The 24519-nt window shown below is 52.2% G+C and overlaps 1 protein-coding gene across 3 annotated transcripts in view; it reads left to right on the top strand.

Annotated features, from left to right (window-relative positions):
• Positions 1 to 164: 164 nt before the first annotated feature.
• The window catches only part of ATP6V0D1 (ATPase H+ transporting V0 subunit d1), a 37934-nt gene continuing 13579 nt past the window's right edge, over positions 165 to 24519 (top strand). For 2 of the 3 annotated variants that reach the window (XM_012189960.4, XM_060398402.1), the window contains exons 1-2: positions 165 to 364; positions 23937 to 24108. In XM_012189960.4, coding sequence (XP_012045350.2) covers positions 235 to 364; positions 23937 to 24108 — 302 coding nt within the window. In that variant the 5' untranslated portion in view covers positions 165 to 234. Of the gene's footprint in view, positions 6913 to 23936; positions 24109 to 24519 lie in introns of all 3 variants that reach the window. The other variant, XM_060398403.1, reaches the window with a different exon arrangement.

Raw genomic sequence — 24519 nt, 5'->3', positions numbered from 1 at the left:
CGCCTCCCCTCAGCGCGCAGGCGCCAGAGGGCAGGCCCCAGCCTACACCTGCGCAAGCGTTCTGCGCCGAAATCGTCTGGAAGCGGAGCCCCGCCCCGTCGTGGTCACGTGAGCCGCTTGCGCGTCAGCTGACGCGCTTGACAGCCCGCTGCGGGCGCCGCGTCAGCTGATCTTAAGAGTTGTGCTGCGTGCCGGCCGGTCCCGGCCCTACGGTCCAGCCGACCCGCCGCAGCCATGTCTTTCTTCCCGGAGCTTTACTTCAACGTGGACAATGGCTATTTGGAGGGACTGGTGCGCGGCCTGAAGGCTGGGGTGCTCAGCCAGGCGGACTACCTCAACCTGGTGCAGTGCGAGACGCTCGAGGGTGAGCCGCGGGGCCGGGCTGCTGGGCCTCGAAAGGCCGGCAAGGAGATCGAACCGGGCCTGAAAGTTCTGAGGTCTGGGAGGGGAATCTGGGGGTGCTCGAAGGGCCTGAGAGGTCGGGGAGCCGGATCTGGGCCTGAAAGGCCTGCTGGGAATCCGGGAGCTGATGGGTGCGCCGGAAGGGAATGTACCTCCAGTTGCAGCTCCGTGAAGGCCCAAACGCAAACGAAGCTTTAATTAAGAATCGCAGTGGTTCGCCTCTGCTGGGGCCACTTCTTTCCCCGTTTTGCCGGACGTGTAGTTTGGAAGAGAGGGCCTCTTGGGAGTGGTTAGTTGCTGCGAGATGTGCTCTTACAAGTCTCTACGCTGACGTAGCGAGAGAGCTGTCTCCTGGCAGCGCTTAGGGAAGCTAATCGGAAAAGTCCCCTGCTTTCCCTCCCAACACGTACACGAAGGCCTTTGGCATAATTGTGTTTTCCTGCGGAGTGAGCCTTTCGGGAGAATTGCTGGGCCAGCTTAGCTAGTTTCCTTCCGTCGCCGATCCACTGGCTGGGGATCTTGAAGGCACTTCACTCCTGAAGGCAGTATTTGGGAGAGCCCTGAAAGTCTGGAAGTTCATACACGTGTATCTGGCAATAATTCCCACCATGAGGATGCGTGTTCAGATAGGGTTGCTTAGCACAGGAGTGGTGAGAAGTGGAGTTTCCCTTCTCAGGACGCACAACTCCGAAGTGGGATTGACTCCCTGAGGCGCAGTATCAGATTTACTGAGGTAGCGACTTCCCTGAGTCCAGCCTTCTCTTGTTCCTCTCCTTTCCCACCCCTGCCCCCTAGTTGGTAGTGAAGGGCACAGTGGCTGGGCTGTGAGCTCCCATCCCTGACCTCCAGGTGATATGCCTTGAACAGAGGTACTGCTAGCCTTCTGGTTGGTAGCTGGAGCGGGAAGATGGCCGGATGTTCACCTTCGGGAGAAAATTTTCTCATTATAAACTTACTGAGGTTAAAAGTGAGCCCAATTTAAAAACACACACACAAACAGTTGTTATGGACCTTGCAAACTAGGCCAGTGATGTGAAAATAAATCCTTTAAAATTTTAAAACCTACTGAAGTTCAAATACAATTGTAGGCATTATGGTTTTAACGTAAATGTGCAAAAAATGTCTTTCACCTCCCTGATGAGAGTGGTGGTGCTGGGTTGTAGGAACTTGCCAGCAGCCTCATTGTCCTCACTGTGGCAAACAGGAGAAACAGGGAGGCTGCACAGGGCAGGGCTTGGCACACAGTGGTATTTAATGGGAATTTTGTGGACTGACTGGGACTGGAGGAAGATCTTTATTGGCTTAAATCTGAATGTGGACAGCATAGATTACCAACTGGCATTTGGTAAATTTCTTTTTTAGGCTTTCCTCACTCCTGCTGCTGCCCTCCTGCCCCACCCCTGTAGAGTTTCTGGGGGCACAGAATACCCAGAAGATCTTTCATCATCCTCCATAAACACATTAGGCCATTCTTGGTACAGCGCTGCTCACACATGGTCCCCCTTGTGGATCACCATCCAGTCCTTCAGTATGACATTCAGCGATTCCCTCACTCTTTCACATATGTTCCTTTCCCTCCTGTAAGCCACTCCCAACTTTTGGTGCACATTTTGTGGTGGACTTTGGATTTTCAAATCTGACTGAATCCCAGCCCCACCAGTTACTGAATCACCTAATTTAACCAAGTTATTCAACACCTCTAGGCCTTGGATCCTTCATCTGACACATTAACAGTGCATGTCTCGCCAAATCCTTAGATAACAACAAGTTATTATGTGTAAAACACTTAGCACCAAGCACTGAGATAGATAAATATTAGCTCCTTTCAGGATTATTTGCGTACGCCACTTCCTCTGTTTCTTTCTTATCCTGATGAAGCCCAGTGATTCTTACTCTTTAAGGCCCAGACCTTGTACCATACCATCTGAGAACCCCTTTGTGGCCATGCTAGGCTAGAATTTTGGCCCCCTCCATCCAGTTGCAGCTCTTGTGTCTGTGCTGCTTTCCTAGAAATCACTTAACATAGAGTTTGAGATTCTTGGGACTCTGTTGGATATGCTCAGGAATTTCAGGGTCTGGAGATAACCAGAGGCAGAAAGAAGTGCCCAGAAACTCCTCTTGTCCCCTACAAGAAGGCCTTCTGAAGGTCACATTAGAGGCCTGGCCTCCAGCCCTTTGTTGCTGGATGCTTTTGCCTCCTTATCTCCAGGGAAAAGGGGAAGAGTAGGGAGGAAGGTGGGAAGGAGAAACCAAGGAAGCCTGTGGTCCCTGGTGAGATCTGTAGGTGTATCTTGGGAAGATGAGGCTTCCAAAGAATATGTTTAGAAATGGGACAGTTTCCAGAAGGCTTGGGCATTGGGTGGTGAGTGGGTGTTTGTTCTGCAAGGTAGGGCCAGTACTTCTTGATCCTCTACACACCCTCACCCTCCTTCCTGCATTCCACTTCGTCAGAGCATCTGCTACTAGCCTCTTTTGCTAAAACTAGTCTCTAAGGACCTCTGAAGTCTATGCATCCTCCATTGTGCACCTTGCTTGTCTCTTCTCAGAGGTAGGAGAAAGTCCTACCTCTTGGTGAACCGAGGGGACAGAGCTGGGTGGTCACAAAACCTGTTTCCAGCTCTAAGTATGTCTGCATGTGCTCAATACCTCCTGGAAGCCTAGGGACTTGTGGGGAAGAAGAGGTGGGTCAAAGATAGAGAAACCACATAGTGTTACTTTTTTTCCCCCTTTTAACACAGTATTACTTTGAATGCTTTCATCCATTCCACCTATACTTAGGGAGCACCTGTTTTATGCCAGGCACCGTGGTAGGGTTTAAGATACTTTGTTGAATAATGTTCTCTGTTCCCTTAAAGTCTTGAGAGTGGAGACTATAAGGGGCCAGGAAAAGACATTAAGCAATCAGTGTAGCATAGTGGTTACAAACGTGGGCTCACTATTTCATGGCTCTGTGGCCGTGTAACTGCTCTGTCTTGAGCTTCATCATTTGCAAAAGGGCAATAATAATAAATAAAACTATATATACATATATTTACTGATGGAGCGATTGTGAAGGCTAAACAAAATAATTCTTTTAGGGACTTCTCTGGCAGCCCAGTGGTTAAGACTCTGCATTCCAATGCAGGGGTCATGGATTTGATCCCTGATGGGGAGCTAAGATCCCACATGCCTCACAGTGCGGCCAAATTAATAAAGAGAACTGTTTAGGGGAAAAAAAAAAAAGACAATCACTTGGCATGAACTTGGCACATGGTAAGTACTCGGTCAATGTGTTAACTGCTATTACTGTTATGGTAAAGCAAAGGAATATTAAGGGTGATGGGTGTGAAAAGGACGGTGGAGAAGTGATAGAGAATCAGAGGTGAACTCTTTTTAAAGAGGGCTGATTAAGGCCCTGCTGAGAAAAGGATTTTCCAGCTGAAGTGTGAACCATGAGGAGCCAGCTGAGCAAGAGCTGGGGTGGGTGTGAGGTGGGGTGCGCTGGGCAGGAGCATTTCAGGCAGAGAGACCAGCATGTTGGGGAGAAATAGTTGGGCCTTCAGCGGGACCAAAAGGAGTCCTGGCTGGTGGGGTTTGGGGTATGAGAGCACAAATCTGGGAATTCAGACCCTTCATTTAAAATAATTGGGGTGAGGGACTTTCCTGGTAGTCCAGTGGTTAAGAATCTGCCTTACAGTGCAGGGGACATGGGTTCAATCCCTGATCAGGGAACTAAGATCCCACGTGCCTTGGAGCAGCTAAGCCCCCGCAACACAACTATGGAAGCCTTTATGCCGCAACTAATACCTGTTGCAGCCAATGAATAAAATTAAAAAATTTTTTTAAATTGAGGTGAGCCCAGGTGGGGAAGCCCCTGGCCCCTCAGCACTGGACATGGAGGCAGAGAGAGTGGTGGCTTGGGGCACCACCTTCTGTAGAGGCTGGCTAAATTCGAGGTGGTTGTATGTGACTAAGTGAACATATTTCCGATCGTGAGGAATATGTGTAGTACTATTTCTATGTTCAAGTCTTCATTTGTTCATTCAAAAACACACTTCCTGAAGGCTTACTCTGTGCAAGCTTCTGGGCCAAATAAAAGAGCCAAGTAGGTGTTCCAGGTAGTAACAGTTCTGAGCTTGAACCCTCAGCTTTGACCTTGGTTCAGCCTAAAAGCATTGCTATTAATTTGACTGGCTGCTGGGAATATAAGTATGAGTGAGGCTCTGGCTGTGCCCCCCAAAATCTCCCCTTTCCTTTTAAAAACTGCTTATTATTCACTTTGATTTATTATGGAAATCATTAAACATATATAAATTGGAGGGAATAGTATAATGAACCTGTGAGTAATAGACAGGTAATTACAACTTGTTCAGTTCTTGTTACCTTTATCAATCTTGTGTTGATAATAGCTGCATTTATCACCCCACTCCAATTATTTTGAAGTCAGTCCCAGACAGTGTATCATTTCAGCTGTAAATATTTTGGTGTTTCTGAAAAAAGATCATGACTTTTTTTGTTAACATAACCACAACCCTATTATTCCTCCTTTAAAAGAAACATTAATTTCGGGTGTCATCAAATATTCAGTTAGGGTTTAAATTTGTCTGATTGTCTCAAATGATTTTTTAATACAATTTGTTTCACTTGGAGTCCGGTTATGATCCATCAATCAAGCAATTGATGCTGTCACAATCTTTTAGTATATAGATTTTCTCTTTCACTTTTCCTTCTATTTGTTTAAGAAGCTGGGTCATTTAATTTGTAGATTTTCCTTTTTAAAATTAATTTAATTGGAGGCTAGTTACTTTACAATATTATAGTGGTTTTTGCCATACATTGGCATGAATCAGCCATGGGTGTACGTCTGTTCCCCATCCTGAACCCCCCTCCGACCACCCTATAGATTTTCCTTCATTTCAGTTTTGCTGGTTTTCTCTCTGCTGTATAGTTTAATGTGTCCCTTGTTAACTGGTAGTTAGATCAAGAAACTTAATTAGAATCTGGTTATTTGTTGAAAGCAATATTTAATAGGTAATGTTTGTGTTTCTGTTGAGAGTTGTTTCTGTTTAGTTGTTTCTCTTTTTATGACAAAGGAATCATTGATGTTTATTGCCTAGAACCGTGATTTCATTAGGGGTTGCAAAATGGTGATATTTTAATTTTATCTTTCCTTCTGGAATTGCTAGCAGAATTCCTTCTGAAGCTAGAAAGTTCTAGAACTTTGACCCCTCTAGTACTTTAAATCCAGTACTTGATTACCTTGACATACCATCTGTATAGGAGAGGCAAGATAAATACTTGATTCTTTCCCTTATTTACTAGCTTCCAAAATAATGAGTTGGTTTTCCAACATCTTCCAAAGATGACTAATGAGGTTTGTTTACTCTTCTTTTTGTTTGTTTAGTATCATAACACACTTAGGCTTTTAATATATTTGTTATGCTTCAATCTTTTAACTTTATCAATGCTCAAATTGTCCTTTGGCCAATGGGAGCTGATACAATATGCTGCCTATTAAAGTATAAGTTTTTTGACATAACCCTGTAATCTTCTTTACTGCTGAGATGACAGTATATTCTAATGTTATCTTGTACATTTTTTGATCCAGACCTAGAGTCATCATTTCTCTTAGGCAATTTGGTTCTTTTTATAGGAAAAAAAGATATTTAGGGACCATAATCTGAGTCCAGGGGTTTCTCATTGTTGCTGAGTTGGTCATTATTTCCAGGATTTTGCAATGAATTAGCTCTCCTCTTACTCAGAAACTTGGAAAATACTGAAAAAGCATGTGACTTGCTGGATTATGCAGCTGTAACTCAGCTGATGGGTACCAGATGTGAGTTCCTAATTTGGAAGGGGTCTCTCCCTGACACTTGGACCATTCAGCGCATCTCCTTCTTGTTGTAAAGAAATATATTAACATTCAGGAGGAGGAGCTCTGTGATTTTCTCTGCTTCCATGTGAGCTCGGTGGTCCCAAGGATGGTTTTCCTCAGCCAGTGAATTAGATGCTCAGGGATCATGGTTGAAGAGCTCACATGCTTGATTTGCTGGTTGTCTTCCAGAGCACTTTATCCCTCTTTGTCGTGAGTCACTTGCCTTCTGTTCATTACAGCATTTTCTTCTGCATTTCAACATTATTTCACAAGAGGCAGTCTTCTATAGGAAGAGGAAAGTGAGACTCCAGGCTGGTCTTGGCCACATCAAACTGCAGATGCAAACATAGATGGTGTCTCCAGGAGTGGCACTAATGAGTTATTAGTGGCACAGTTAGGTTTCAGCACTAACTGTGATGTGGCCAGGAATGTGGCTGGAAATAGTTTATCTTTGTTGTTGCTGCTTTTTTAAAATTTTTGGCCGTACCTTGTGGCATGCAGGATCTTAGTTTCCTGACAAGGAGTTGAACCCACACCCCCGGCAGTGGAAGCATGGAGTCTTGGCTACTGGCCACCAGGGAAGTCCCAAGAGATTAACTTTGAAGAACTGCAAAAACCACAGGAAGGGCTTTGTCCTGAACGCAGGAGATGGGACGGTAAGACTACCTGCTTTGTACTCTAGAATGTACCTGCAGTCTGAAAAGTGTGTTTCCAAGGGGTTGGGGCCACACTGGAGGTGGGAACAGTCTGCAGGGTCTTAGAAGTAACCTGGGGCAAAGAAGATGTCTTTAGGCATTGGCAGGGAGCATTGTGGGGGAATTTATAGGGAGAGGAATTAATAGGATATGAGGGTTGGATAAGGAGGCTGAGGAAGAATGAAGAGTCAAGACTGAGGTCTCCACCCTGGCAAGGCACCTATGTAGGTGGCTGGTGAAATGACAGAAGAATGTGGAAGGAACAGTTTGGAGAAAGAGCAAGAAGATGGGATTGAGGGATCTGTGAGCCATTTGAATGAAGAGGTGGAGGCTATTTTTGCGGCTCAGGTGTGAGCTTGGGGAATCAGGGTAGAAGTGTGGCCACTGACCTCAGGAGAGAATTGAGTCAGAAGAGTAGACACCCTAGATGGTGAGACCCTCCCTCAGGAAGAGCTTCCATTAAGCAAGAATGGGGCAAAAGATGGTCCTGCCAGAAAGGCCAAAGGCATCCCCTGAGAGGTGGGTAGGAGAGAAAGAAAGGGGTGGTGACTGACAGAGGTGTCCTGGATATTGAAATAAAGTCAGACAGCTCTCCATTTGGTTTGCTGTTCAGAGGTCGTGGTGACCTTGATGAGAACAGAGAAAAGCAGGGCTGGAAACTGATGGCCAGGCACAGAGTGGATGGACAGAGACAGTAGATGGACAGAGCGGAGCCCACAGATGAGCTCGGCTCACTGAGGACTCTCAGCTCAGCCTCTTACTGGCTTTGTGACCCTGGGCAAGTGGTTTATCCTCAGCTGCACAATGAGAGCATTAACAGAATCGCTCTGAGATGTTAACGGTGTGTAAGTACAGGGCCTGGTGCCAAGTGAGCAATCAGGGAAGCCAGCTGCTCCCACTATGATCATTCCTTCTCGTCACTCCTGGGAGGCAGGTGCCATGCTGGGCCCCGAGTGGGCAATGAAAACCTATCACACAGGCCTTGCCTGGGGGGCACGTGCACCTAATGGACAGACTGGCAGAGATCAAAACAGAATTGAGGGCTTCCCTGGTGGTCCAGTTGTTAAGACTTCACCTTCCAGTGCACGGGGTGCGGGTTTGATCCCTGGTCAGGAAGCTTAAGATCCCACATGGCTTATGGCCCAAAACAACAGAACATAAACAAAAGAAGCAATATTATAAAAAATTCAGTAGAGACTTTTAAAAAAGACAGTGCCGAATGTCCAGTAGGCATGAGGCATACCTTGGGACAGTGGGAGCATGTGAGGAGCAACAACTTACAGGGCTTCTTTTTGGGGCAATGAAAATGTTGTAAAATTAATTGTGATGGTTGTACAACTGAATATACTAAAAGCCATTGAATTGTACATTTTAAATGGGAAAATTGTATGGCATGTGAACTATATCTCAGTAAAACTGTCACACACAAAAGTAGCCAAGTCGGGGTGGTGGGAAGAAGGCGTTTGCAGTTTCAGAAACATCAAACCGCATAGAAGATCAGGAGAAATTGGGAACCAGCAAGAGAATAGAGCACGTGTCAGGGGTATGCAGGGCTGAGGGTGGATAGTTGCCTCGGGCTGGTTCATCGAAGGCCTTGGGTGCCTTGGGAAGATATGTGGCTTAGGAGGGATGAAAGTTGTAATAGAGCAAGAGGGAGATCCTTCACTTAGGTCAGGGTCAGTGTGTGGGAAGTGTCTTGCTCAAGAGTTTCTGTTTATTTTCTTGCCTGGAAACATTTTGTATGTTCCATTTTGTTTGTCAGAGGAGAATATATTGGTTTGATGAAATTGGGTGACCATGGCTTAGACAGCAAGACAAACTTAGCTCAGCCCAGAACTCCTCAGCCAGATGTGATCCAGAGGGAGAGAGGACACAGTTCTGGCAACCCGATGACCACAAGCACGAGGGAGCAGCTCTGGGAGGGGGCCCTCAGGGGAGGGTTGTACACATGGAGAGGGTTAGCACATGGACCAAAGCCACAGCTGCATCGAGGCTCCTGAGTTGTGAGGGCTCCCCGCACGCACCTGAAGTTTTCCCCTCAGTGTCTGATGGCCTGTGTTGTCCCAGCTGCCCTGGCCAGTGGCATTGCTGTGTGAAGAGACCCCTTCCCCCCGTGCCCAGTGACTTATGAGCTGGCACGGATCCGTGGTGGCGACTAGACTGTTCCTCTCCAGCTGATTGCTGCTGCAAGAGGATGAGGCCCCAGAGCAGAGACGGAGGCCAGGGGTGGCCAGGAGGGAGGTCTTGCTGCCATGAGCCAGCTTGGACTTGATCCCTCAGTACATGGAGGAGGGAAGGACTGTGAAGGGGGTGAGGGCTGGTGGTGTGATGTGATTAGAAACAGGATACGGGGCTCTGGAGGTTTGGTTTAGGAGGAGCCAGGTTAGAGGATACGCTATTCTAGCTCTCCAGGTGAGAGAATAAGGCTGAACTGGGGCAGGAGTGGCATGTGGGCAGAAGAAGAACTGGGTCAGAGACCAGCTTAGGGCAGGAGACCGACAAGATTGGGCTAGTTCACTTTAGGTATAGAGGTGAGAGGGGTTTGAGATCAGGATTTTGACCTCAGATGTCTGGGTGGGTGCTAGAACTGCTTCTGAGACGGGGCCAACCAGGAGAGGAGAAGGTCTGGAGCATGGACAGGTGGTGGAGGAGGTGCTCTGTCTCAGAAGCACTGTCTGTGTGTCTGAGGGAGGTGGCTGTGTGGATCTGGAGCTCCAGGGAAGCAGCACTGAAGATTCCAGTCTGGAAGTCATCAGCATGTTGGCCGGTGGCAGCTCAGCCTACGCCATCTGTTGGCCTGCCACCAGGGCAAACTCCTTTAGAAGCCTTGTCCTGCCGTAAGTCCTGCCAGGAGGCTGGAGAGCAGCCTTCACAGCGGGCCAAGGGGACACAAGCTTGCCCTGAGGAGCATACCTGGCATGGAACCTAATTTGGTGAACAGAGCAGGGGTTCCCCTTCACACCCCTGCCGTGCATCCTTCCTGCATGACTGGGCAGGGTGGTTTCTTTCTTTTCTTACTTTTTTTTTTTTTTTTTAATGTAGGTGTCTTTAAAAAAAAGTTAATTAATTAATTTTGGCCTTGCTACACGACTAGTGGGGTCCTAGTTCCCTGACCAGGGATTGAACCCGTGCCTCCAACGGTGGAAGCCGAGAGTCTCAACCACTGGACTGCCACAGAAGTCCCTTCTGTTTTTCTTTTTTGATCTTCTTTTTAACTAAACATAATTTTTACTTATTTATTTTTGGCTGTGCCTCGTGGCATGTAGGATCTCAGTTTCTCCTACCAACCAGAGATTATACCAGTAATGATCATACCAGCATGGGTTCTTAACCATTGGACTGCCAGGGAAGTCCTAAACATAATTTTTTTAAAAAAATTCCAAAAGGGGAGTTGGTGGAAGGGTAACTTGATATAGATCCTTGAGGAACAAGCTTTTACTGCCTTGTTTAAATACTGCACATGCAGGTACTATGTTACCCTGCACACCCACCTACAGGGTCGCATCCCATAGGTGAGCACAAGATGGCATGCACAGAGGTATCCACACCAGCCTTGTAGGTAACTAACAGCAACCTGTCAGAACCAGAGGGATTGCTGTTGACAGGGGAATGGTTAAATAAACCATGGTCTGTGCTCACAGTGGAATACTATTCAGGTGCTCAAAAGTGTGATGTTCCATGAAGATTGATTTAGAAATATCTTGTTAAGTGAGAAGCTGCAAAGTGTTGTGTGTAACATAGTCCCATTTTAGTAGAATGCCAGGTAGTGTGCACATGAAAATGTGTTTGGAAGCATAGACAACCAACCTGGAGTGGCAGCCTCTGCAGAGGAAGGGTTGGAGGGATTGGGAGGGGAAATACATCAGTCTTTAATTTTAAGTACTCTTGTATCATTCAGATGTGTTGTAGTGAACAAACGTTTTATCGTTTAAAATATCCACTGAAGATATCTAAAATAAGAGAAATTCGAACATATAGGTGAACAAAGAGAAGGCACTTAACCCATTAGCCATCCAAGCCGAGTCACCTGCTGGTGACGCTAGGGCATTCTTCCAGATTTTTGTTTACGGCGTTGTAGGGCTGGTCTGACTCTTAGGGAGCCCCCATCAAGCCCCTTCCTTTCTCTTTACACAAGAAGACTCAGAGTTCAAGGGATGCATGAGGCCCAGAGCCTCATGTCACTCAGAATAGAACCTCAGAGCCCTGTCCATATTCAGCTCACCTCTCACCTGTCCATTTTTCTCTTTTCCCCTTGTCGCCTTCCCCCAATCCCCCATACACTTCTTGTTTTCTCTTCACTGATTACACCTTGCACTGGTGTATACTGTAGCTTGATTTTATCTGGGAAGCTGTTTATGGTCAGGACAGTCCACACAGGAACTGATAACCTTTGTTTCAGAAGCCTTGCCCTGGGAGTTCATGTTAGAACTTGCTCTGGTGGGTGATAACACTCTTGTCCCTCAGTTTTCTCACTGATTTCTTGGGCCTGGTTTCTGAGGTGGAGCCAGTGTCTGAACCTCAGGGCCTTTTGAAGTGACCTCAGCACAGGCAAATGTCAGCCATTCAGGACCCTTGAAGATGAGACTTCCAGGGTGACCAAGGTTTCTGGATGGCAGAGAAGGAAAGATCCAGATTTTAAACATCTTGCATAACCCCCTTCTGGAATGTATTAGTCTTGCTTTCGTAGCAGCCTACACTGAACATAGCAGAGCTTCTCTCGAATTACGGCCATTAGACATTAAATGAAATGGGACCAAGCCACAGTCTCTGAGGGCCCAGGTCTGCCTCCAGTGGCTTGCCCCAGGCCCCATGTGGTCAGCGGTGTAGACTGTAGCACACTGGACATCTTTTCCTACTTGTAGCTGTTCTTGTGCTTTGGGCTCAGCTTTCAGACACGCTCCAGCTTGTTAGGAGGGTTGACATCAAGAATGAACAGGTGTGAGCACATGATGTAATGGTCTCTCTTGTAAATCACCTGTACCTGCTCAGGGTTAGGACCCTAGGCCCTCTCTGGGTCACCAGGACCTTTCTGAAGTTGTGTGTGAGGCCAGGCAGCAGGAGACTGTGGCTCCCTTTCTGGCCAACCATGTGACCCTGTCCATTGTGATTTAATGCCTTGAAGCTGGTTTGCTCATCTGTAAAATGAAACGAATCACTTGCATGTTGTTAGTTCTCGACAGCACAGTGCCTAGCCAGCGTGAGTGCTCAGTAGGTATTTGTGTGGTTGGTTGAGAGACCACTCTTTATTGGTTTTGGCAGGGGGCTAGGATGTGAGGTATGGGGGAGGAGCGCACCATGTTGTAGATTGTTCTGCTTTCGTGTTATTAAGCACTTTTTAAAAAAGGATATATTATTAGGCATTAGATACAGGGTGCAGAGAGCTGAATTAAGGGATTTGGAGCCTTGGGAGGGTCTAGGGGAACTGGAGGACAAGCGTGTAGAGGGCTGAACATGCCCAGGCTTCCTCTGCATCCTCTTCACTCTTACCCCTCAGAAGGTCACTTATTTCACTGATGCAAGACAGACTAGTCCCTCATGATCAGATTCAGGCTCCCTTTGTCTCCATTCTGGCTTTCTTGACTTATATCCACCCCAGTCCTATTCTTGTTCCATTTGGCTCTGCAGGTGCCTGCAGCCTTTTCCCCCATTTAACCCAAGGGAAATACGTACCTGGAGTCCAAGGCTGTTACAATCCAGGGAGCCAGAGCTGAGCTCTGGATTGCTGACAGTGCCTTCCTCCCTTTGGCCACAAGGGGGTGCACCAGGACCATTCAGCTGTCTGAGGGCCAGGGAAGGGGGTGTGGCTGGACCCACTGGTGCATCTCCTCTGCTTCTCTGTGCAGCATCTGCCTTAAGCCACTGTCCCTTGGGACTCTGCCCTGGGCCCTACTTCCCTCACTCGAGTTCCCAGTCAGCCTTCCCAGGTTATACAGGGCTTGTGGCTCAGTGTCTCCTGTCTGTCCATCTCTTCCCACCCTCACCTCCCTGTACCCCTGCTTCCTGGGTAAGGAAGAGGAAGGCCAGGGAATTCTCCTGGGATGCTGTTCACCATAGTGCCCAGTGCAGACTGCTGCAGGCTTGATCTCCAAGTTGTCTTCATTTACCTCCACCTGGGTCACACTGGCAGTCCTCAGAGTTGGAGCAGCAGCTTCAGTGCAGTGTGCCAGCTATGAACCAAGGGTCTTGGGGGCACCAGGTAGGAGCTTGAGCTTGCCAGGAGTCAAGGCCATGCTCCCCAGGCTCCCAGAAGCACCATCCTTCCCTGGGTGGCCTCCACTCTGGTTCTGCTACTCTCTTCCCTCCAGGAGATGGAAAATACATCCTCAGGACAGACTCCTCTCCTCCCAGCCTTCTTCAGCACTTTGAGGGGCGGGGCATGTCGGGGTGCATGTGCTACATACAGGGACATGTGTGTAGGGTGACTCTGGGAGAGACCAAATCAGGCACCCCAGGCTCTATAGGGTATAGGTACACACAGTCAGGTTGTCAGGTAATTGACAACTTTCCACCTTGCACCCCAGTTTGGAGTAGTCTTTCCATTGGCCTCTGTGGCTTCTGCCTCAGCCAATACCCACTCCTTAGATGATTTAAAAAAAAAAATCTACTCTGCATGGGAATAATGGCCTTCCTCCTCTTTTAGAGGCAGGAAAATCAAGGCCCTGAAGGGCCACGTGGGCTGGGCCTGGCGCCTGCTCTGCCTATCTGCACCCAGCACCCTGTAGCTCACTCTGCAGCTCCAGGGCCTAGGGTGCGGCTGCCCACCCTCCCCCTACCACCATGTGAGTGTGGGTGGTCCTGAGGGTGGGCAGACTTAAGGCAGGTAAAGGGATGTATGGAGGAACAGCCCCCACTGAGGACCAGGCCCCACTTTCCTGGCCAACCCTGGCCTGGCCCTGGACCAGGCTTGTCCCTGCCTTTGGCCGCTCAGGCAATGGTTTTTAGGCTTTGACTTCAGCTGAGGCTTTGTGTTTGGCTGATAGATGGGGCTTTCGCCTCCAAGGAGTCGTCTGTGGTATCTTTGCTGCTTCAGCTTGGCCTCTCCTGTCTGCCGCTGCTCCACAGCCCCGGGCCTTCCCCACACCTGTTGTAAGCTCTGCAAGGGCTGTTTCAGGGGGTAGCCAGGCCACTGGGCTCACTCTGAGCTCCTGTGTGGCCCTCAGGGACTGGAGTTGGCGAGAGTCGCTGAGATCCAGGCTTGATCAGAGTAGAGTATCAGAGCTGACTGGGCCCCTGCAAGTAACCTTATCCAACCCTCATAGCTTCCCAGGGAAACTGGGTCCAGGTGAGGCTCAAGGCCTTGCTTATGGCCTCCTGACATCCATCTTGGCTCCTCCAGTCCCATCTCTCTAGATTTTTTGATAGTTTTTCACTTATTCACTGAAGGCTACCTGTACTGTGCCTCTTGGTGCCCAGCCTCCAACTTGGGAAGGGGTGGTCAGGTGAAAAAGGCCCTGATTCTGGGGTGCTTTCCATCCCCCCAGGTGTCTTACCATGTGGTATCCAGTGTGGAAATTAAGGTTTGGGAGTTGAGGAATACAGGTGAGCTATAACCTATGACACACAGGGCCCAAGGCTGCTGGTCATGGGTTGTAGCTCACTCATTTCTCCCCACCCTCAATACTTTAACCTCTAAGCCAGATGCTATGTGGCAAAGCCTAGGGAAAGTGAGGGTCCTGGAGTGTTATCCCTCAGGCCTGGCCCAGGCTCCATGCCTCCCTGTCACCCCCACTTCTCCACCAACTTCCATCATTTGAACCTAACTTCTGCTATGAGATTCCCTGAGAGGGCAATTGCCTCTCTCTCAGGGCCTGAGTACTGACAGGCTCAGTCTGGTGTCTTAATGTTTCTCCTGCGTGTGTCCTGTCAGCCCCTAGAGCAAGGTATGTGAGGAGTCCGTGGTGCAGGACAGGACCAGCGTGGATGCTACTTCCTGCCACTTTGTGCCTGGCCCAGGCCTCTTGACTCAGCTGGATGTGGGTGTGGAGTGGGTCAACTCTGCTTCTGGCCCAGGTTGCTTGGTCTTGTTTCTGTGAGCTTCAGGGAATGAGACTTCATGCTGAGAGCTGCCTGGCTCACAGCCCCAGATGAGGCCTGATCCTGTGAGCCCATCCACAGGACCTAGGTCTCAGCACCATGAGTATTTCCGTAACTTGGACTCTTAAGTACTGTGGAGCTGGCAAGATGCTCCTCCAGGATCCAGCCTGACTTGGCTTAAATTTTACTGGGAACAGCAGCCCCTGGGGGTCTTAAAACTGCTTTTCCCTAGTTGAAGTCAGCTCCAGTTTTTCTTTGGGTCCTTCTTCTAGAGGACAGTGCATGTAGAACAGAAGCCAAGCACTAAGGGAAGAGAGGATTGCTCAGGTGGTGTGGACCAGTGGACCCAGGAGCCTGTCATGGGCACAGGCCAGCTTTTGAGAAGCTCCTTATCACAGCTGGCCTTTCCTGGGCTGCCTGGCACCTGCCCACACCGGACCTCTATCCCTCTTCTCATTCAGCACCCAGGCAGACTTACATTTTTGGGAAAGTGCAAAAAGAATCTGTTGCCAAGAAGCCCCAGGTCCACTCCATCCTGCAGGCTCTTTTCCAGGTGAGCCTGGAAAAGAAAGAGCCTGCTCAGGGTCAAAGTACAGGCAGCAGCAGAGGTGTGGCCCCTGCCTCCCAGGGTGAGGCGGGCTGGCTAATTCTCAGGGGAGGGCAACAGGGGAAGCCACTCTCCAAGCCCTGTGTCTCCTGGGACGTGCCAGTTCCAGGGAGCCCTGGGTGGGGATGTCCTGGTGAGGGGCTGTCCAGGCAGATCTCCACTCAGTCAGCGAAGAGCTTCTTGGAACTTGCCCTGGGTGCAGCCGTAACCAGTTCTGCCCCTCCCTTTGGCACGTGGGACCGTCGCCCGCCTGGCACCCTCCTGACTGTCGGATGGGTTGACTTCCTCATGAGTTGTGAGTGATGCTTTCATTCTCCCAGCCGCAGGGACGAGGTGTTCCTGAGAGCATGAGGGTAATTAAATGTGCTCTGCCAGCACCTGCCACCTGTCTCGGAGCGGGGAGAAGGGTGGTGAACCCGAGTCAGACATCCTGCTGCCTCCTAGACCAGGGAGTGACACTCCTGCTTATCAGATCCCCGTATCTGATATGCGGGTGGGTGGTGTCAGCAACCCCAGAGTCAGCTGGGCCATGGCTACAGCTCAGTCCCATCCCCCCTCTGGGAATGCTGCACCTCACTGAAAGGCCTCCAAGCATGAGACAGAATGCTAGTCTAGGGACCTGGGAAGGAGGACTCACTGTCCTTTTCCTGCAGGGTCTTTGCCTCCTGCCAGCTGAAACCCAGTAACTTGCATGTGACCGTGCCAGCAGTAGTCTCCAGGTTCTTCCCAAGACTGCTGGCACGCCGGCCCAGGGGCTTCCCATGGAGCAAGAGCTGTCCTTGGCTGCACCAGCTCCTGAGGGCAGCAGGGCAGTAGCTCACCATATTGTCTAGGGTGCAGACCTGGGTCCTAGCCTCTGTCCAGGTGCCTGGGGCTGGGCTGCCCAAAGCTCCGTATGGTCCTACTCATAGATGAGGTGGGACGTGGGCTTAGGGACCGGAGTCCCAGATTTTGAGCCCACTTTGTTCGTCTTTCCCCAGGAGAGAGCAGAGAGGGGCCTGTGTGTGTGCATGCCCACGTTGCCTGAGGCCCCCCGGGGAGAGGACACACCACAGCCCCCAGGAAAGGTCAGGGCCATGGGAAGGAAGGGAAGGGGTACCCTGTGCAATGCCAAAGGGGACAGCCTGAGCAATGGCCCAGAGTCAGAACACAGGCCACCTGATTGGGGCCAGGCCCGTCAGCTGGGGAGCCCTGGGTGAGAACCTCCGCCAGGAGAGAGACTGCTGTGCAGGGCTTGGTTTACTCTGGGCAACACCATTTCTGGGCCACCATTTCTGTAGCTACCCTGGGAAGCTGGCACTGCAGGACCTTTCACCAGGTGACAGCCAGGAACCTGGGTCCAGAGATTCTACAAGCTGCTCAGGGTCAAGCTGTGGGGCAAGATTTAAACTCAGGTCACTGTGGCCTGAAAGCCTGGGGTCTCTCCCCGTCGTCCCACTGAGGCACCTAAGGAACTATGTCCTGAAACCAGTGACCTGGTGAAGTGGGGCTGTGGTTGTCTATGGACCTTTTCCTGGGCCAGCAAGAGGCCGTGGGCACCTCAGTTTGGGGTAGGAGCAATGCCAGGGCTCTGGATAGGGAATGCCAGTTGACATCTGAGGGAGGAGGGGGAAAAGGTGGCCTTTGATAGGAAGGGTTGGGATGCAGGGCTGGTCACTTTCACGGGGTTGGCAGGGAACCTGGGATGGGCCCGGGCAGAGCCTGAGCGTGAGAGAATGCTTAGTCTGCGCTGCAGGTAAACGCAGGGTTAACAGTTTGTGTGCTGTGGCTCCCACGCTGGGAGCACCAGTGAGGCACTGGGAGCACCGGTGAGGCACTCTGACCCTGCGCAGCCAGCCAGCCAGCACACGCATCTGCTTTGGAGCTGAGGCGAAGAAGAGAGGTTCCCCCCTCTCCCCCCACACCCAGAGCCTGGAGAGGAGACCCAAACACAGTCCATTTGCTCAGGGGGAGTTACAGTTCTGTTGAGCCACCAGCCTGGCCATCTGTCCACATCTGTCCTTCTGTCTGAGTTTCGCTGCTTTGAGCTCCTGGAAGTTGCAGCATTAGTGAGCTCATAGGGCCAAACGAGCACTGGAGGAAGAGCCCAGAGCCAGTTCCTTCAAAACAGCTGCTTCACCTGGGCCCAGGGAAGTGGTGGAACAGGCTCCAGGGCCCCGCCACTCTCGCAGGGAGTGGCAGGATGGGCACGTTGGGCTCTAGGGAGTGTATTTGTACATCTGGTTTCACTCAGTGGACCTCAATTCCTGAAAACCCCTGAGCTCCCCAGGAGAGCATCGTTGAGTGACCTCTGGAAAAGCAGAAGTGAAGTCTGGGAACACACTGTCCTCTCACACTCAGCCATGGCCAGCTGGCCAGCAGGGCCCCTTCATGGGCCATGAGGCCATGGGTGAGTCGAGAGTCGGGGGCTGCCCCGCCTTGCGGACTGTGCCAGGGCTGCCTCTGTGCCTGCTGGGCCCCTGGGGCAGCCTGAGACCAACCACTGGCCTGGGCCAAGACCCTCCCTTCCTGCCTCTCTGAGGCTCGTGGGGAGAAGCTGCAGAGGTTAGGGACTGGAGACACCATGTACTGCCCATGCCTGGAAGCCCTGGTGAGGCCGAAAGATGACTTTCAGGGCTGGCAGGATCTAGGAAAGATTTCAGGAAGCGGGTGGGAGGCAGGGCTGCCCAGCTGCCACCTCTCAAGGCCTGGCTGGAGCTGGCTGCCAAACCCGTGCTTGGTCCTTCAGAGAGGAGAGAGCCTTGGACAGGCTAGGGGTCCCCGTGCTCTCCTGCTAATCAGGGTGAGAGTGGTAATCAGAGGTGCTAGCTGGGGCCAGGGCTCTGCTCTGAGGGATCCTGGTCTGGCGGACCTGGGTTGGAATAGGCAGGAAGTGGAGGGACAGGTGGCGGCTGTGGGGCCTCCAGGAGTCTGGCAGGACCCTGGGAGGAACCACCACACCAGGTGGGTGTTGGGCTACAGCCCACCCGGACGCCTTCTGAGAGCTTGGCTGACCCTGCTGGAGCAAGGACGGTGGTCTTTGATACAGGCAACCTCAGGGAGAATGGGGAGCCCTGTGGAGGAGGGAGGGCAGGACTCTCAACTCAGCATGCTGGGGGTGTGCCCTCCCAGCCCAGCCTCTCCCTCTGGGCCCGAGGAAGCGGCCCTGTTTACCGCACTTCAGGGCTTCCCCCGGGTGCTGTGTGCACTTCCCGGGAGCACTTCCTTGGAGCAGAGCTCACAGGCGGGTCACCCTCACTGGAGAACAGCGCTGGAGGCGGAGGCAGTGCTGGGCTGGAGCTGTGGGGCCTCAAGGGGTGGGGGAGGAGGTCAGACTCGGGGGCCACGGGGGCTGCTCGCAGAGGTGACAGCGACACGTTGGAGTGGGAAGACTGCCCTCTGGTGATGGTGTGGAGAGTGGGCTTGGGAACAGGGAGCGAAGATGTGGAACAGGAGACCAGCAAGAGAGCCCTGCAGCAGTGAGGAGGCCTCGGTGGCCCCGGGAGGCAGAGTTGGAAGAACGGTCACAGAACATTGGGACAGCAACACTGGGAAGCAGAGGAGGTCTGGGGGGTCTTGGGTGGGTTTGAGGGGTCCTGAGGAGCAAGTCCCAGACCTTCAAGGGGGACTGGAGGCACTGGGAAACCGAGCTGATCAGCCTCCTCTGAGGAGGTCTTCAAGTCAGACTTCAGAGAGAACTTCCTGACAGCAGCAGCAGCAGCATCTTCTTGGACATGAGAACTCAGCCTCTGAGGAAGTCTTTTGCTGTGAGAGATCCCAAGCTGGCCAGACATTCCTGGTTCTGGGCCATGGATGGGAGGATTTGGGGTAGACAGCTGGGCTTGTGGGTAGACCAGAGTGGTCCCCCGAGTCTGTGCTAACCAGAACACTGCTCTAGCCTCAGCCCAGGCATGTCTGGGGCTCTCAGGGCCTGTCACCGAGGCTTTCAGGCTGCGGAGCTCAGGGCGCAGAGCAGAGTTAGCCCCGGCCTTCCCAGAGCCCCTGGCGTCCTTGTCTGCCCTCGGGGGCTGGGCCAGGGCTGGGTGGCCGAGTCTCCCACGAAGCTCTCAACAAGTTCCAGGCCTCTCCTCCTGTGCTCTGATCCCACCCCCAGTCATACCTCCTCCACATCCGTCAGAGAAAGCAGGAAGCCGGAGGGCCAAGGGGGATGGTTTCTAATGGGCTTGTCTCAGCCCTGAGGACTGAGTAAAGGGCTTGGGGCTGCCAGCCACTAGGCCTGGGTGCCAGGTTTCTCCAGCAGGGTTAGAGCTGGTTCAAGAGCCCTGTGTGGTCCAAGCTGAAAGATCAGCTAGCCTGCCAGTCTCCAAGTCGCCGCCTTGGCTGGATCACAGGGCAAAGTGGGGCTTGGCCGGGGAAAGTGGTCTGGAGTGGCCCTTTGACAGCATCACTGGGGGCTTTTAAACATGAGTTTCCTGGTAAGGAAGATTCCTCAGGCCTTGGGCAGGAGTCTCAGTAGAATCTCCCGGGTTTGCTCTCATCTGACAAACGCCAGCAGAAACCACCCGGCCGTCTGCTTTCCAGCAGCCAAGTCCCTAGGTGCAGTGTCAGCAAAACGCAGCAGCCAAGGCGCAAGGATGTTTGCTTTAACGACCACGGGAAGCCCCAGGGGCGGGGGGCGTGCAGAGGAGAGCCCTGTCTTCTCTGGGAACCACCAGCACCACAGGTGATGTCAGAGGGGTTGTCCTTGAGTCATGCCAGTGCAGGGCCTTTGTCAGGTGGGCAGTGAGTGTCCAAGTGGCCTCCGAGGTTCTCCAGGGCCGTTCCCAGGCTCCTCTCACCTCTCTGTCACCTGCCAGCTCTTCTGGAACAAAAGTCTGCCTGAGTGACTGGGTCCATATCCGAAAGGCCCATCCTGGGCCACTTCCCAATGGGAAGTGAAGTTGCTCGGTCATGTGTGACTCTTCGTGATTCCATGGAGTGTATCTTATCAGGCTCCTCCGTCCATGGAATTTTCCAGGCAAGAGTACTGGAGTGGGTTGCAGAAGGGTCAAAAGTGTAAGAGTTGGGGGCTCCCAGCTCTTCTGGAACGAAGGTCTGCCTGAGCAGCTGGGTCCATATCCGAAAGGCCCATCTGGGCCAAGGGCCATGGTAGAAGGGTAAAAAATGCAAGGGTTGGGGAAGGAATGGAGACTGGAGTTAAGGGTGGAGAGAACCCAGCAGGCCTGATCCCAGTCCCCCGCGCCACTGTACTTGACTGGGATTCTGGACACCTGTCATGTTCCCTCTGATTGCCTTTTTCCGAAACAGTGAAATAAATGGGCATGGCTGGGAGCTCCAGCACACAGGTCGCTGCTGGCGTGGGGCTGAGTACTCAGCAGGGCCCCATCTGTCTCCAGGTAGGGTCTTGTTTCCCACTTTGGGTTGAGGTACTGCCTCCCACCTGATCAGTGCCAGTCATTAAATGGAGTTGGTGGGGGCTGGAGAGGAAAGAGGGTGCTTGGTGGGGGAGCAGAGCAGCCCTGCGGAGTTGAGGCTGGAGCAGAGAGGTTTCAGGCTGCCAGAGAGCTTGCGCAGCTCTCATGGAGGGTCAGCGCAGCACGTGGGGAAGCCTTCCAGCAGCAGGGATCCCGGGGGCAGGGCGGATGTGGGTGGGAGGCCTAGCCCCTGGGTGCTGTGGAGGGTAGGAATCAGGAGACTGGGCTGGGTTCCAGCACCCAAACTCATTGTCCCAGAGAACAGTGGGGCCACTGGCACGAGGGGCCCTAACCCTGGTTTCTGCCCTGTGCATCTGGTCTGACTTCCAAGTCCTGGCTGGGAGGCTCACCGCCCGAGAAGGACTTTGCTGGCTGCAGTGGCTGGATGGATAAACATGGATAAATGGACAGGTTTAGCCGCCAGCTGCGGTGCCAGACCATCTGACCCAGAACACCATATGCCGGACTGGGCTTCCAGCCGCTCTCCACGCTGTGGCTTCCCCAAGTGGGGACTGGAGCACCTGCTGTGCTCAGGCCAGAAATCCCTGCCCACTAGTTTTTTCAAGTATCATAGTATTTACTGATAGATAAAAGCAGGGCGTATGGCAAATGACTTGATAAGTTAAATAGAGTTCATTTCAGTATGAAAGTAAGAGGGACCAGTTCATACTCACCATTTGTTTCACAACAACCAAAACCACTTTGCGAGTATTAACAGGCTCTTAAAACCAACCAATTTTGTGCAAGTAAACCGTGTTTCTTTAAGAAAAAAAAAGTTCTACACTTATCCAGAGCCAAACATATTGAAATCTAGCATATAAAACCTATTACTAGAGATAGAAATACAGGATTTTGCTAATACAGTGAAACCCCTCAGTTAAGAGTTTTTCTGTAACAGTCAGATGGTTAATGCTCAACAAGTCGAGTGTTACTGAGCGAAGCATCTTCTCACCTGTGCCTTTTTCAGGCATAGGTGGGCCTTGGCCAGACTAGTGAGGAGCGGGAAGAGTGGAGCCAAGGCAGATGGCCTGGGGCGAGGACGGAGGGGTGTGGGGTCCTTGGGGGCAGAGCAGAGACTGGAGGCTTCTCCCTTCCCCAGCTTGTCCTCAGTTCTGTCCCCCTTTTGGGTGGCATGGGAAAAAAGTGTGAATAGTAAAGCAGTGGTAAAAGCAGCAGAGGAAGGCCCCCTGCAGGCCTCACGAGGTTAAAATTCACTCTGCGCGCCCAGGAACCGCAAAGGAACACAAGTGCTGCCTGTCACCCAGGGGCCACCGAGAGACGCAGGTGTCAAGAGTCCACCCCAGTGGCGAGCACCCCTCCCTCCACACCTCCACACCTCCCTCGTAGGCATCCTTCCATCTCCTCTGATACACCTGACTCCGGGCCGGGAGCATTCTTCTCCCGATGGGGTCCCCTCAGTCCGTGGAGTGATGATGTGTCCCACTCGCCCTTCCTCGCTAAGCGTCCCAGGATAGCACGGCCCTGTAGGCCCCTAGACCCATGGCAGGGGGGCTTGTGGAAGTGTTCCCAGGTGCGGCCCTTCCTCTCATGCCTCTGGGCAGTCTCCTCAGCGGACAGAAAGCGTGCAGAAGCCCGCCTCTGCCTTCAAGCCTTAATGCACACTCCCCTGCATGTGCCCACACAGCCACTGTCCTTGGTGCTGCCGTGGCCACCGCAGTGTCCTGCATTTGCGCGTTCAGGAGCAAACCCTCCTGCTGTCTTCACCACTGCTCTTCCCAGTCTTCCGTTTGTTCCACAGTAATTTACTGAACGGGAAGATGCACCAGAACAGACTGAGTTCTTGGCTCTGCGATACTGCAGTGGCCCAGAGTCCCTGCGATCGTGGTTTGTGTGCCCCGTGCCGGGTGGGATGTGATGTGTTAACAAAGAAAAGTGGCCCAAGTGAAGGAATAGAGTGGTAGGGCTGCAGGAGTGGCTTCTGGAGAGGGCCACTGGAGGAGAGCTCTTCACTTTCTAGCAGGGGGACAGGGAGAGGCCCTGAGGTTAGGGTGTGCAGATGCGATGGGAGGTTCTGCCTGGTGTTTTAAGAGCACCCTGGCTGTGGGATGGAGAAGAGACTGCAGTGTGGGAGGCATGAACAGAAGCTGGGAGACTGGTTGTTGCCGCAGTCCCCTGGGACTCACCTGTCTGCTTCCCCAGGGCCCTTCTGCCCTGTCTTCTCACCTTTGTCCCTGTTCCCTCACCTCTGTTCAGAAGAGCTCAGGAGAGCCTGTGGGCTTGGCTGCCTGCCTCCAGCTGCTTCTCGGGCACGGCCAGTCTGTCTTCCCAGCTCGCCTCCTGCTCACACCCCTCATTTGCCCTCTAGGCCGCTCCTTGCTCATGCCATTCTGCAGCTGTTACCTCTGCATTCTCCTGTCCCTGCATTTTACCTGGCCCAGCCTGGAGTGCTCCCTCATCCTCTGCCCTGCCTTGGTTCCCTCTCCACTTTACCCGTGGCATGGGGCATGTCCGTAATCTCGTATGCATCATTTCTGCCACAGGGTTTGTTGGCTTGCTTCTCTGAAGCTTTGGAGGGTAGGGCCCATGTCTCATTCTGCACTAAATTAGGCCCCCTGGAGCCCACCAGGCAGGAGAGCCTCAAAGGCTGCAGGTTGTGAATGGCACCTTGGGTTGGGGTTTCCCAGGCCTTCTTGTTTGGAGGAACAATGCTTCTACTTGTGCTTGGACTCTGGGCCCCAGTGTACTGGCTCGGGGCCCAAGGGTCTGGAGCATCTCAGAGCCTTGGCCTGACTGCCCTGGAGTAGGCTCTGAGCCAACAGGGAGGCGGAGGTGGGGATGGGAGCTCAGGGTAGCAGCAGGACACAACAGCAGGGGAGGGGCTGGGGCCCAGAGTTGGGGTGGGGACGAGGACTTGGGATCCTGGGGAGGCTCAGCACGGCCAGCTCTCACCCTCCACCCTTGGGTTTCAGACCTGAAGCTGCACCTGCAGAGCACTGACTATGGCAACTTTTTGGCCAATGAGGCTTCGCCGCTGACAGTGTCCGTCATCGATGACCGGCTCAAGGAGAAGATGGTGGTGGAGTTCCGTCACATGAGGAACCATGCATATGAGCCGCTCGCCAGCTTCCTGGACTTCATTACGTGAGCATCCTCTATAGTGCCTTTCCTTCTGCCTGCAGGGTCCTCCCAGGTTGAGTGGCCAGGCTGGTCGTTCAACAGCCCCGGGCCCAGGCCATCACCTATAAAATGGGTCACCAGCCACTTCCTGCTGTCTGGGAGTCAGGTGGCACAAGTGTCCCATGTGGTCGCACTGGGTGAAGCTGCTTTCCCTGCACCCCTGGTGTCATGGAGACAAGGGGTGACAGGAGCCTTTTCTCTCATTCACCTTGAACACTTACAGGTCCCACCTCCCACCCACCAGGATGGGATCAGGGAATGGGCAGAGCTCTGAGGAGTCAGGGTTTGAGGAGGGACCATTTAGGCCCTGTGACCCTGTCTGGGCTGTGGCTCATCTGTTGTCTCTGCCCATGGCCCTGGGTCTCAGGGAGCAGG

This window comes from Ovis aries, chromosome 14, assembly GCF_016772045.2.
Source record: "Ovis aries strain OAR_USU_Benz2616 breed Rambouillet chromosome 14, ARS-UI_Ramb_v3.0, whole genome shotgun sequence".
NCBI lineage: Eukaryota > Metazoa > Chordata > Mammalia > Artiodactyla > Bovidae > Ovis > Ovis aries.
Note: the sequence above shows the minus strand (reverse complement) of the source record. Positions and strands in the feature narration are given on the sequence as shown.